The sequence below is a fragment of the Opisthorchis viverrini genome, assembly GCF_000715545.1.
Source record: "Opisthorchis viverrini unplaced genomic scaffold opera_v5_310, whole genome shotgun sequence".
NCBI lineage: Eukaryota > Metazoa > Platyhelminthes > Trematoda > Opisthorchiida > Opisthorchiidae > Opisthorchis > Opisthorchis viverrini.
The window spans coordinates 532,669-543,563 of NW_008751966.1; the positions used below are offsets into that span (position 1 = coordinate 532,669).

The following is a 10,895-nucleotide window of genomic DNA, read 5'->3' on the forward strand; positions in this document are numbered from 1 at the left end:
TCGTGTTCCAAATACAAGGCCTTATTTCCCGTTGGGTTTTTATGATACTCCATTGACTTTACTGCAGACGCTGAACGATATGGCGACCAACCGGTATCAGTGGCGATCGTGCTGTCAGTTTCTATGCATATTTTGTGACTGAGTGTTGGATGTGTAGTCAGCTCGGATGCTTGTTGTAGACTATCCGTAAGTTCTCCCTGATGCCCTTATTTCCGTTACCGGGATTTGTTCATTGAAGCACAGGTACTCTCGTCTGGTGTTGTTGTCAGTGATGATGATCTTATTTACCGTTGTTATTCCGGGTTGTGCTGTAACCTTTCCAGCTTCTTTTAACGTTACGATGGACGATTTATCAGATCTCCCCACTGAGGGTAAGCTGTACGTTACTCAATCTGAATACTCAGGATCGGCGTTTGTACGTCATTATTCTTTTCCGTATGAACAACTGGACTCTTTGGATATAAATATAGCTAGCACTGTTGTGGTTGGTCTTTTCCTTAAACACACGAGCTTCTCAGGATCCCACGATTGGCTGTTACAAGTCTACAGCTCGAACACTCCAGTTCCCTCTCCTACCTTCCAAAAACGTATGTTTTTTGCTGCCGAGGGCTGTTTAATATTGATTACTCACAGCCGATCGCACCCAAGCTTTCTGCTTTCGATGAAGCTATTTTCCAGCTGGTATCCAACTATGAGGTTTGTTTGATCTTCTTATAATTTTGATCGCTTCAAAGGATATGCTATTCTGCCGTCGTTCTCCCGACAATGTGACAGTTCGCACCATCTATTGTGCCCATGCATTAAATCATTCGCTGAGGTAAGTGTTTCTCGTCACTTGGATGTTTCCTTTAGGTCACGAAAGTTGATAATGAAAAACAATGAACGGGAAGCGAAGATGGGCATTTCAGAGTGCGTTATCTTTTGTTCCCATTTATCAGTTGGTTCTCAGTCGGTTACTGGTTACTAAACGGAGGTAGTTAAATTTATAAATTGATATTTTCCCCGCATTGACTGGACTGAGGCAGTCAGTCGTTTGAGGAGACGCCAGTCACGCACTGTCACATGCTTTCTGGTGTCATTTTTCCTAAAGCTCTTTGCGTGATCAAGGTTTCCATCGGGCACGTACCCTTATTCTAGCGCCAACCAAGGAGGCCGCGCGTCGCATTGTACATACGTTTCTCAGACTCATGCCTGAAGGATCTACTGTCAGTCATCGCCGTCGTTTCGATCGGGATTTTGGGCCTCAGCCTGGTGAAGCAGATAAGGAGAAACGCAAAGGTCGCAAGCCAAGTGACTATGAGGAGTGGTTTAGTTGTAAGTCAGGTTTTGTACGCTGTGTTGATAGATAACTGTTGCGTCCCAATAATAACGCTTTCAACTCATTTCGTCTCCGTTTCTCCCAGGTAACACAAGTGACCACTTCCGAATAGGGATTGCTTTTGCCAAAAAGTCTGTCAAACTTTATTCAGCTTTTGCCGAGTCCGATCTCATCCTAGCATCACCCCTGGGCTTACAAACCATCATAGACGAAGAAAAGTGAGTTTCGCTGAGCGTTTGTGATCTTATGTTCTTGTGTTTTGTTACGGTTTCCCAGTGGATGTTTCCCAGCGCACGTTAAGACCCTTAGTTTTTCATCTCTTGTGCCACAGTGCACGCGAGTTCTCACCGACAAAACGTTACTTCCTTAAGCACATGTTGTGAAGCATAACTAATGCCTTCGTTCTTGGTTTTGTGTGCCACCCACTGTGTTTGGCTAGTATGTACTGAGGACGGATCGGGTCCATGCACCAAATCACACAACACTCGACACGGTTATCTAAAGAGCTCTAGTTCCAGCCAGATTTGATTTGATTGCTCGATTACTGCCGGCTGCCATTTTGTTCCCCGGGGTTCGTCTACCACTCCTGTGCTGTCTTTTGACACCATAACAGACTCTCAGTTGTCATCTAAAATCTGGTGACAAGACTCGCTGCAGCATTTAGAAAAGGTGATAAATTCGATGGGACCAGAGTAAGGTTCACAGACAGGGGCGACCAATTATTCTGGTCCTATAATTATCCTCAGAGACGTATTAGAAAGCGGTTCATTTCGTTGTAACGCTTACTGTGGCTGTGCTGGTGACTTTATTCCTGGGTTATTAGAAAGTAGTTAAACTCTCTGATGGTTAAAGTTGTGCAACCCACATGTGTTGAAAATAGCAGAACGTTAGTATAGGACAGTCGTGGGGACTTTTCTCTTACTACCGCTTATCAGGGGCAGTCACTTTATTCTTTGGTTGCTGGTTTCACATGGTGTACTTGGAAGCTACCGATCAGGGTTGCTCAGCTGGTGGAATTCCATTTTTGATCGTAATGGATCAAACTCCACGGTGTGAGTTTACGGCTAGAAAGGCCGTTGCACCAGGCCATTGCATGAACCTGGGTGCTTTTGCATTATATAAAATATTGTGCTTTCTGCAGGTTCCGTGGCCGCTGAATAGTCTTATTCTGCACCTGGTTTTAGGGCCTGACCTAAACCTAACAACCAACAACTTTGCTGGACACTGTCGGCACCCAGAAGCTTTCCTCGTTATGAGCACTGATTTTTAGGGGGGGGGGGTTTGATGTATGTCCTGGGGATACAGCTACTTTTGTTTCAGGCGGGAATTCCATTTTTGATCGTAATGGATCAAACTCCATGGTGTGAGTTTACGGCTAGAAAGGCCGTTGCACCAGGCCATTGCATGAACCTGGGTGCTTTTGCATTATATAAAATATTGTGCTTTCTGCAGGTTCCGTGGCCGCTGAATAGTCTTATTCTGCACCTGGTTTTAGGGCCTGACCTAAACCTAACAACCAACAACTTTGCTGGACACTGTCGGCACCCAGAAGCTTTCCTCGTTATGAGCACTGATTTTTAGGGGGGGGGTTTGATGTATGTCCTGGTGATACAGCTACTTTTGTTTCAGTCGATTGCAAACGCCATATCAGATTATAGAAACGGCGAGCGTTTTTCCGTTCTTTAGAGAAAAAGAAGCAGATCTCCAGTATATCACTGCGTCTACTGAATTGCTAATTATCGATCAGGCGGAAATGCTCCTGATGCAAAACTGGGCCAATGTACAAAAGATTGTGTCCTTGCTCAATCAACGACCAACTAAAGCAACCTTTGCTTCCGCAGCACGCATTCGTCTTGGCTACCTCGCTGGGTATGGAAGGCGTTATCGACAGACACTGATATTCTCTGCTGTATCTGCAGCGCCAATCACTTTACTAACTGGTGACTGTGAAAGTGAGTGTTTGTTTCTCTGGTGGATTCCTATTTCCTCTTGATAACGAAGCACATGGCCAGTTTTGGATATGTGACACCGTATACTCATACACGTCAAATGTTCTGCTGATCTTCGAATAATCCATGCCTTATGTTTACATTGTATCTGAATATAGGTTAATTCCATGCAGTTTAACTTGAGGGAGTAAAATATGGTCGTACTGGTGAGTACTTCCATGACTTCATTTTTCGCTTCATACTTTCCAGATTTCCAAGGTTTGAACTTCATTCCTCCCCAACCTCGTTACCCCGGTTTGTACCCGTCTTACCTCCCCGAGGCAGTGCGAGTTCCTGGTACCAAGCGTAATCCCACTAAGGTGGACATATTACATCCGACTAGCAAACGAGGGAGGATGGATGGTGGCTTAACCTCTTGTTCTGAAGAGTTGAAGCTCAACCTTATTGCGTTTGCTGTGTCTGGCCAGGCGTCACGTGGAGTGCAGTTATCCACCGAAGACTCGGATGTAGAATCCCATTCAGGTGATGAATCGTTTGGAGAAGTAAAGCGGATAAAACTGGATGTTTCGGTTGAAGAGCTCCGTAAAAATCAGCTGTCCATGGTTGAGCAAATCCCCTCTCACGACCTAACCTACCTGGGTATGTCCTATTACCAGCGATGTCAGTCTCTCCTTATGTGTTTTGCTTTTGCCTATCGGACCGGTTCTGAGGAAAAATTGCATTCCCATGACAACCTTTGTGTCAGTCGCGTTTGGGCATCAAGTGGGATCTCAAGCCAGACTTCGCACACTTTAGTCTCATTGGCTGCTGAATCATTCAGGTCCGGTTTAGGAGCTACTTGTATTAGCAATTGTACAACTTCTCCCTCGTGCGCAATAATATCGTACTCAAGTGTCTGGGAAGAAAACAAATTTGACATCTGCTACACATTCAGTCAGTGAAAGGACCGATGATTAGTGAGGCTGGCTGGTAATGAGATACAAGCTTTTTGACCAACATATATCCGAGAGCTTTTACCTAGACTTGACTGTCTGTCCTTATTTATTATTACTGCTATTTATTATTGTTCTTCTATTATTATTATAATCATTATTATTAGGTCACCTTATCTGGTAATCATGCACTGGTGGACCATGACCGAACGATTTGTTTTTTAAAGAAATTCTCAGAGCTAGCCTCTCTGTAGTACTGCTCCAAAAGAAAAGGACTAAGTTTTTCCGTCCCGAAGATATTTCTATCACGGAAGGTTTAACGCCCCCAAGTTGGAGGCCTCCGAGAAGATCGTGACCTGCGCGCCTTGGCGAACTGTTTACTATGCATATACCATACGTTCGGTCCCGAAGGTATTTCTATCACGGAAGGTTTAATGCCCCCAAGGTGGAGGCCTCCAAGAAGATCGTGACCTGCGCGCCTGGGCGAACTGTTTACTATGCATATACCATACTCTAATTAAAGCAATGTTGATGTATTACTCGAGGATCCGAACGTTTGCAGTTAAACTCTTTTGGGTCAGTCGATTCATTTGAAGCCATACATAGTGGCGCTTTGGGTCTGTCGAGAGATTATGTTTAACGCAGCGTTAGTTGTTGCTCAACCCCAGTGTCGTAAGGCGAGAGTACATTTGAGCACCAGCTTTCATATATTCATATGCCAGTATCACTATTCACTCTACTTACTGACTCTTGGTATCTCGCGCAACATGAGTGCTCCTTTGACCTCATATTTGGGGCTAGCCCAGCGAATGTAAGGGCTCAACGGATCCAAAATTGATTTCTCTCCATAATAGAAAATGTAGCGGTGATCTTATCTCGAATAAGGGCAAGATAACTGGTTTCATAGTTGAAAACCTCGAAGTCAGTAAGCCCCCGGTGCGCAGCCTCATCGAAAACAGGGACTACTCAAGTCATCGATGGATCTTGGGGTTTCTAGCTCCATAAGAATTTGAACACCAAAATATGCATACGGAAGTATTTAATTAGTTTGTGGAAGCTTTAAAAAGTGCCAAACCTGGAGTGTGCAACAGTAAACAAGCCTAATTTTAGGCAAACATATGTATGTTAAGCTTCTAGGGGAGCTTTGACAATACGAAGCACAAACTACTTGCAACTACTTGGTTGTCACGCTTTTTTCGAATAAACTTTTAGCATCATTTGTTCAGTCTTTTCATGTCTGTCGAGATTCTATGGGGAAATTTCTTGATGATAGGGTTGGACGCCTGCGCTTCCTAGGAGAGTGTGATTTGTACTGATCCCGAGCGCCTGCGCTGTTCTCTCGAAACACTATTTATACTTGGTGTATTTGCCTGAGGGTATGTTTCAAGACATGCAACGCACGAATCGGCAGTTGTATGCTATGGAAAATTGATTTATTCCGGGTGTGTCTTCGCGCAAACACAATTACAAACCTACCAATTACTTTTCAACATTATCTGCAGCACTTGCCACTGACTCACGAATCCGAGATAATTTTTCTGACCTCGAACGACTTTGGAATTTTACCGCTGAGGATATATATATTCACTGGACTAACTGGTAATGGATAAAAATTAAAAAAATAAATAAATCGTCCAGCTGTAACACCCTTCCGGTGCCTAGCTGCCATGCCACCCGAAGGTTGCACGAGGGCTGGGATACTGCCAGGTTGCCCAAGTCCAGACAGGGAAAGTCGAGAGGGGATTCGAATACGGACCTTCTGGTCGGCAAATTCGCGCTCTTACTACTTAAGCCATCTCGCCCCACTGGCAATGGATGCTTTGTGAAAAATCCGCCGTTTACCATTGTATGTTTCTAACCACTAAATGTTGACAGCTTCGATGCCGCTCAGTCGATTTTTCTTCCGTTGCAGCGGAGAGAGCCGTACCGTTAGCGAGGATGAATGCATTCAAAATACGAATCCTTCCACGTCTTCGCCGGGGTATCGACCCACGCGTGCTAATCTACGTCCCTGATTTTTACGACCTCGAAGAAATTCGCCTCATACTCACAGCCGAATCGCTGGATTTCTGCTGTATTCATGAGTAGGTTACACTGAACGATCGTTTTATTCTGGTTTTGGATAACCGCATAGCTTTGATAAAGAATCGCTTAACACTAAGGAGTTTTGCAACGAGGTATCTGTAAGTCTGTTTTGTATTTCCATCCGAATAGCTCTGTCTATGCGCTTTTCTCTCCAACAGAACTCACATCTGTTTGGAGAACTATTCTATCAAAATGAAGGTTGAATTCCCTCTTTGTACAATTAACCCGTTTTCGTGCATGTAGTCTATGACCTTTTTAAATCTAGCCATCTTCGAAAAAGCGCGTGACCTCACCTCAATTAGAGGATTTATCTGCTAGAGTCAACTGCAACTGTGAAGATTTTCTACCATGCAGACTAAATATACGCTGTGACTCCACCTCACTTCGCAGTTGGATGGTGCTGACTCCTAGATGCTGGATGCAGCAATAGGAGGTTCGAACAAGTTTCATACTCTTTCATTTTCGATAAAAAGTCCGACACGTCAATAAAAACTGAGTTATTAGCTTCTGCCTGTTTGTTACATTCTATAACCATTCTAGGATTAGTGCAACAGTCGCCTTTTCGTTGAAGAAAACTTTCAAGTAATCACCTGTCTGAATACTTGGAAGGTAAGTACTTGTCCTCAGGCGAGGCCTGTCGTTAGGTCACCACAAAACTGGACTCTGACTAGCTCGATTAATGCAGGCGGCCTTTGATTTAAGTGACGTCCGTGCACATCAGAGATTCACCGAAGATGAAAGTAACGGGTTAAAACATGATTAATGGACTCAGAAGGCATCGGCAAGTGACCAGCAAATAGATACAAGCTTTGTACTTGAAAGTTATTCATTCCCTTGGTTGTTCAAAATGACCGGTGCATTCAGAGCTGACGCCGTTTCTGACCAGCGTTAGTATGAAACAATTGAACGAAAGTTCTGACTAACACCGAATAACTTGGCTAGAGTGCGTCGTCTACCCAAAAAGGACATCCATTTCGGGTCCATTCATATGCAGAGGGTCGCTGGCGGGTTTCTACTAGGTTTCAGACTTAAGACTTTTGCAGATATGAGATTTTATGATCCAACACATTTCTGTCCATCCTCGATCTGACTTGTTCTTTCTGTTGTGCATTGGATTAGACTTGTTTTGCCTAGTTGTTAGTGAGACAAATGCATCAAACTTGCTTGTATTTGTTGAATAGTAAATTTTGTTTCACGTTTTAGATATGATGGTGGGGCACTAGCGTTCAGCCCAGGTGCTATCAGCGATGTTCTGGTAAGAAGTACCAACATCGGGTGTGCGTTTGCAATATGGGGCAATAGGATAAATTAACACTACAACGTAGCCACTCTATGTTATACTATCTCATTGGTCTCCACCTACGGTTTACTCAAGTTCTGCCGCCACCTTGGAGTGACTCTTCTTCTTCTGATGACCACTCCTTCAGATTAAACTGGTCCGTCACCGGGCTTTTATCCTAGATTTGGATCCTTTCCTTCTTATAACGCCATTTCTTGGTTTGGTTTTGTATGGGTTCAGAAGTTCAATTTTTTTGTGGGTTGCTCTTCACTGTGAAATAAACAAGCCTGTCAGTTCTGACAGGTGCCGTACGGGGTTATGCCTCAGAATGAACAGCTAAATAGCTCCGAGTTCTGGATGGTTTGGTAAATCCTAAGTTCTAGGTGCATAATCTTGAAAGGGCAATTAACTTTCAACTTGTTCCTTTGCGCCTCCCACCAAGTACCCTATTTTTACTCATCTGTTTTCGCGTTCAGGTATACTGAAGATGCGGAGGCCGAACGATTTCGGACACTGTTTGCAGATGGACGTATCCGAATTCTTCTGATGAGTGAGCGGTATTATTTCTTTCGCAGGTAAGTAGCCGACTGTTTTGGCTTCCAAAATAAGGGCCAGTGGTTTCTGAAAGCATTTTCCAATACGCAAAAAATAAGAATTTTCAACCCAAACCCCCTTCACTTGTCATGTTAACTCACATATATGCTAGGCGGCAACTTTCTACCGCCTCTAAGAAGTGAATCGGATAATTATTATTGTTGTTTCTGACCAGCCGTTCGTTTTTCCCACCCGTACTAAATTGACAGTCATTTCCTGAACACCTTCAGCTTGCCTCCCCGTTATTTTGAACCATTAGTAGCCCATTTAGTTTGCTTTTGCCACCTAATACCTTTTCGTTTGACACTTGTTGGTTGACTGTTGAAAAATCAGTTTCATAAAATCCAGTCAAGTTTTTCGTTCTTCATGTTTACGCCTTTGTGATACCAGCTGGCTTTAAAGTAATTAAGTACATTAAGGAATCTCTGATCTCAGAAATCACGCCGATCTTATGTTTTTCCAATTGCTAATGAGTTAAAGCGGAGGGCCGTTTCCGAATCATTTCGAAATTGTAATCTGTGAACCACTTTTGTTATTTTACTCATCTCCTGTCTGTTTCTAACGGCTTGATTTGGCCTGACCTCGTTCACATTCCAAAACGACCCCACAAAATTAACCAGTCGCTCTGAGGAGCTAGTTCTTCGAAATGCAAGTCTTCAAAAAGAACGGGTTACAATGGTTGGCTGAACCCTGGTTTTAGGTCACACCTGAATGAAGTATAGTAGTCCGAAAATCATTCTCTTTGGGATTTTTTGCTGTCGAAAGGATGGTAAATTGTGGCACAAGGAAGCTGCAGTTCTGTTGGCATCGTCCAGCTACTGGGAGAGTTGTTATAACGTTTCTTCTTGGATTACCATTGTTCGAACGATTGTCCCCGTAATCCTGTTATGCTGAACGGAAACACTGGCTGCTTATTTAACTGTGTCGCCAAGTTTTGCTTTTTAGAAGTAGGTCATGTGCTAGGGACATTTTTGAAGAAACCGGATATCCTGGAGGTTTTCTGTGTATCCTTTGCGAGACGTATTCTAACAGGTCAGTTGGTCTTTTTGGCGGTTCTGAGAGAAACCTGGCCCTGACACTAAACATGTTTCAATCACTTCCTCACTCTTCCCCTTTCCTTTCAGACGAAAAATTCGCGGAGCTCATACATTCATATTTTACGGACCGCCAACATTTCCCTGGTTCGTAAAGGAATTGTTGGATTCAGGGCACAAATCTGATGGAGCTTCTTCAGAACAACCAACCGCGGTTCAGCTGAACATACTGTACTATCCGCCGTTTGAAGCAGCACAAGTTTCAACCATCACAGGAAGGGTCGATCTATGATCGTACATAAGAGGAGCAATTTGTACATATGTAACAAAGTACACATCTTCTTGGGGCTTCGTGTTCTCTTCTTTGCTTTCAGTCACTAGGAGCTTTTCCCTTTATTCTAAGCGGGTATGGAGATATCGCGAACCTAGTTTGGTTCAATTGCTCAGTGAATCTCAGTTGTGCTTTTTCTGTTCAATTTGATTTGAAAACTTTGTTTCCTAAGGGATAAGATATCATGGATAGGACTACACCAGTAGCATATGCTTGTAGGTTGTAGTCGTGCAACTATTAGTATGTCCGCTATAGAAGAGTACGAGATAGCTGGGAGTGGTTGGGTAACCATTTCACGGCAAAGTACCTGCATCACTGGACATTATGAATTTCGCAGGTCTGATTATCCACTGGACGCAGAACGGACAAAGTTGGGGAGGTTCCTTGTCCCTTTTTTCACCCGTCATTCTTAGCCCACACTACCTCTGCAAATAAAACCGGCTTGTCAATTCTTCAGTGGGACCTGGAAAGACCAGTTAAGAGATTTCCAGAGCAAAACACGTTTCCCAATTTAGCTTACTTTCTTTGTATCCGCTGCAACTTCAGGTGGACGGAGTGCCAGATTAGTACTCAAAGGTACTAATATATGGAGTGGCGCAATCATTCGGCAGCTTCCTGTTTGTCGGCTTCGACTGCGTTTGTGCTGCTTTCGTTCGAGCGATTGTTGCTTTCATCTGATATTGAAATCTCTTTCGTGCTTCATATCGGAAAGCTGTAAGTGGAAGCAGTGGATAGCTGCTCCGCTCTTGTTAATCATCATAGGCAACCACCTCGTAGTCCACAGAAAAGAGGCGAAATGCTTGGTATACGCTTGGCTACATGCGGCTGATTCGAAGGTCTGTTCACTTGGAGTTATTTTCCTATTAATGTATGCGTGGTGAGCGAACTGTTCGGTAGTTCGACTAACATCTTTGAAAAATTTCCCAATAAGCCATCAGTTTTGGCCAGCCTGTTTAGCAGGAGTTTACCGAATGACGAGAACTATCTAGTCTTTTTTAATTCATAACCGGGTGATACCAGTCACAACATCAATGTGGGCAGCTAATATGCGGGCTTGAGTGGACTGTGCTTATTAGAAATCTCGGTCAAGGTGAAATTCTGGTCTTAAGTAGCTTGTGTGCACCACCCCGCAAGTATGGATATGACGACTTTGGATCTAACCGAGAATTTTAACTTCAAGTAAAATGAAGTTTTATGTTAAAATTACAGTATGAGCGTGTCTGAAGGGTATTTCTAATACAAACTGAGGGGAAGAACCAAAGTGCCATTCATCGTCGCTTCCTCATTAGTTCAACCGCTGAAAACGCTGCATAGCATTGGCGTCACAGTTTAGATGTTGAGGCTAAAGTTCGACGATGAGCCATGGAACTGGG

General features: G+C 43.7%; 1 protein-coding gene across 1 annotated transcript in view; it reads left to right on the forward strand.

Annotated features, from left to right (window-relative positions):
- Positions 1–340: 340 nt before the first annotated feature.
- T265_09840 (hypothetical protein) overlaps positions 341–10,895 on the forward strand; it is a gene marked incomplete at both ends in the record, with an annotated part of 13,029 nt that continues 2,474 nt past the window's right edge. The window contains 13 exons of the mRNA XM_009176026.1: positions 341–371; positions 405–484; positions 519–587; positions 634–696; positions 735–817; positions 853–909; positions 1,091–1,314; positions 1,404–1,536; positions 3,005–3,270; positions 3,517–3,906; positions 6,112–6,283; positions 8,040–8,138; positions 9,282–9,353. Coding sequence (XP_009174290.1) covers positions 341–371; positions 405–484; positions 519–587; positions 634–696; positions 735–817; positions 853–909; positions 1,091–1,314; positions 1,404–1,536; positions 3,005–3,270; positions 3,517–3,906; positions 6,112–6,283; positions 8,040–8,138; positions 9,282–9,353 — 1,739 coding nt within the window. The remainder of the gene's footprint in view (positions 372–404; positions 485–518; positions 588–633; positions 697–734; positions 818–852; positions 910–1,090; positions 1,315–1,403; positions 1,537–3,004; positions 3,271–3,516; positions 3,907–6,111; positions 6,284–8,039; positions 8,139–9,281; positions 9,354–10,895) is intronic.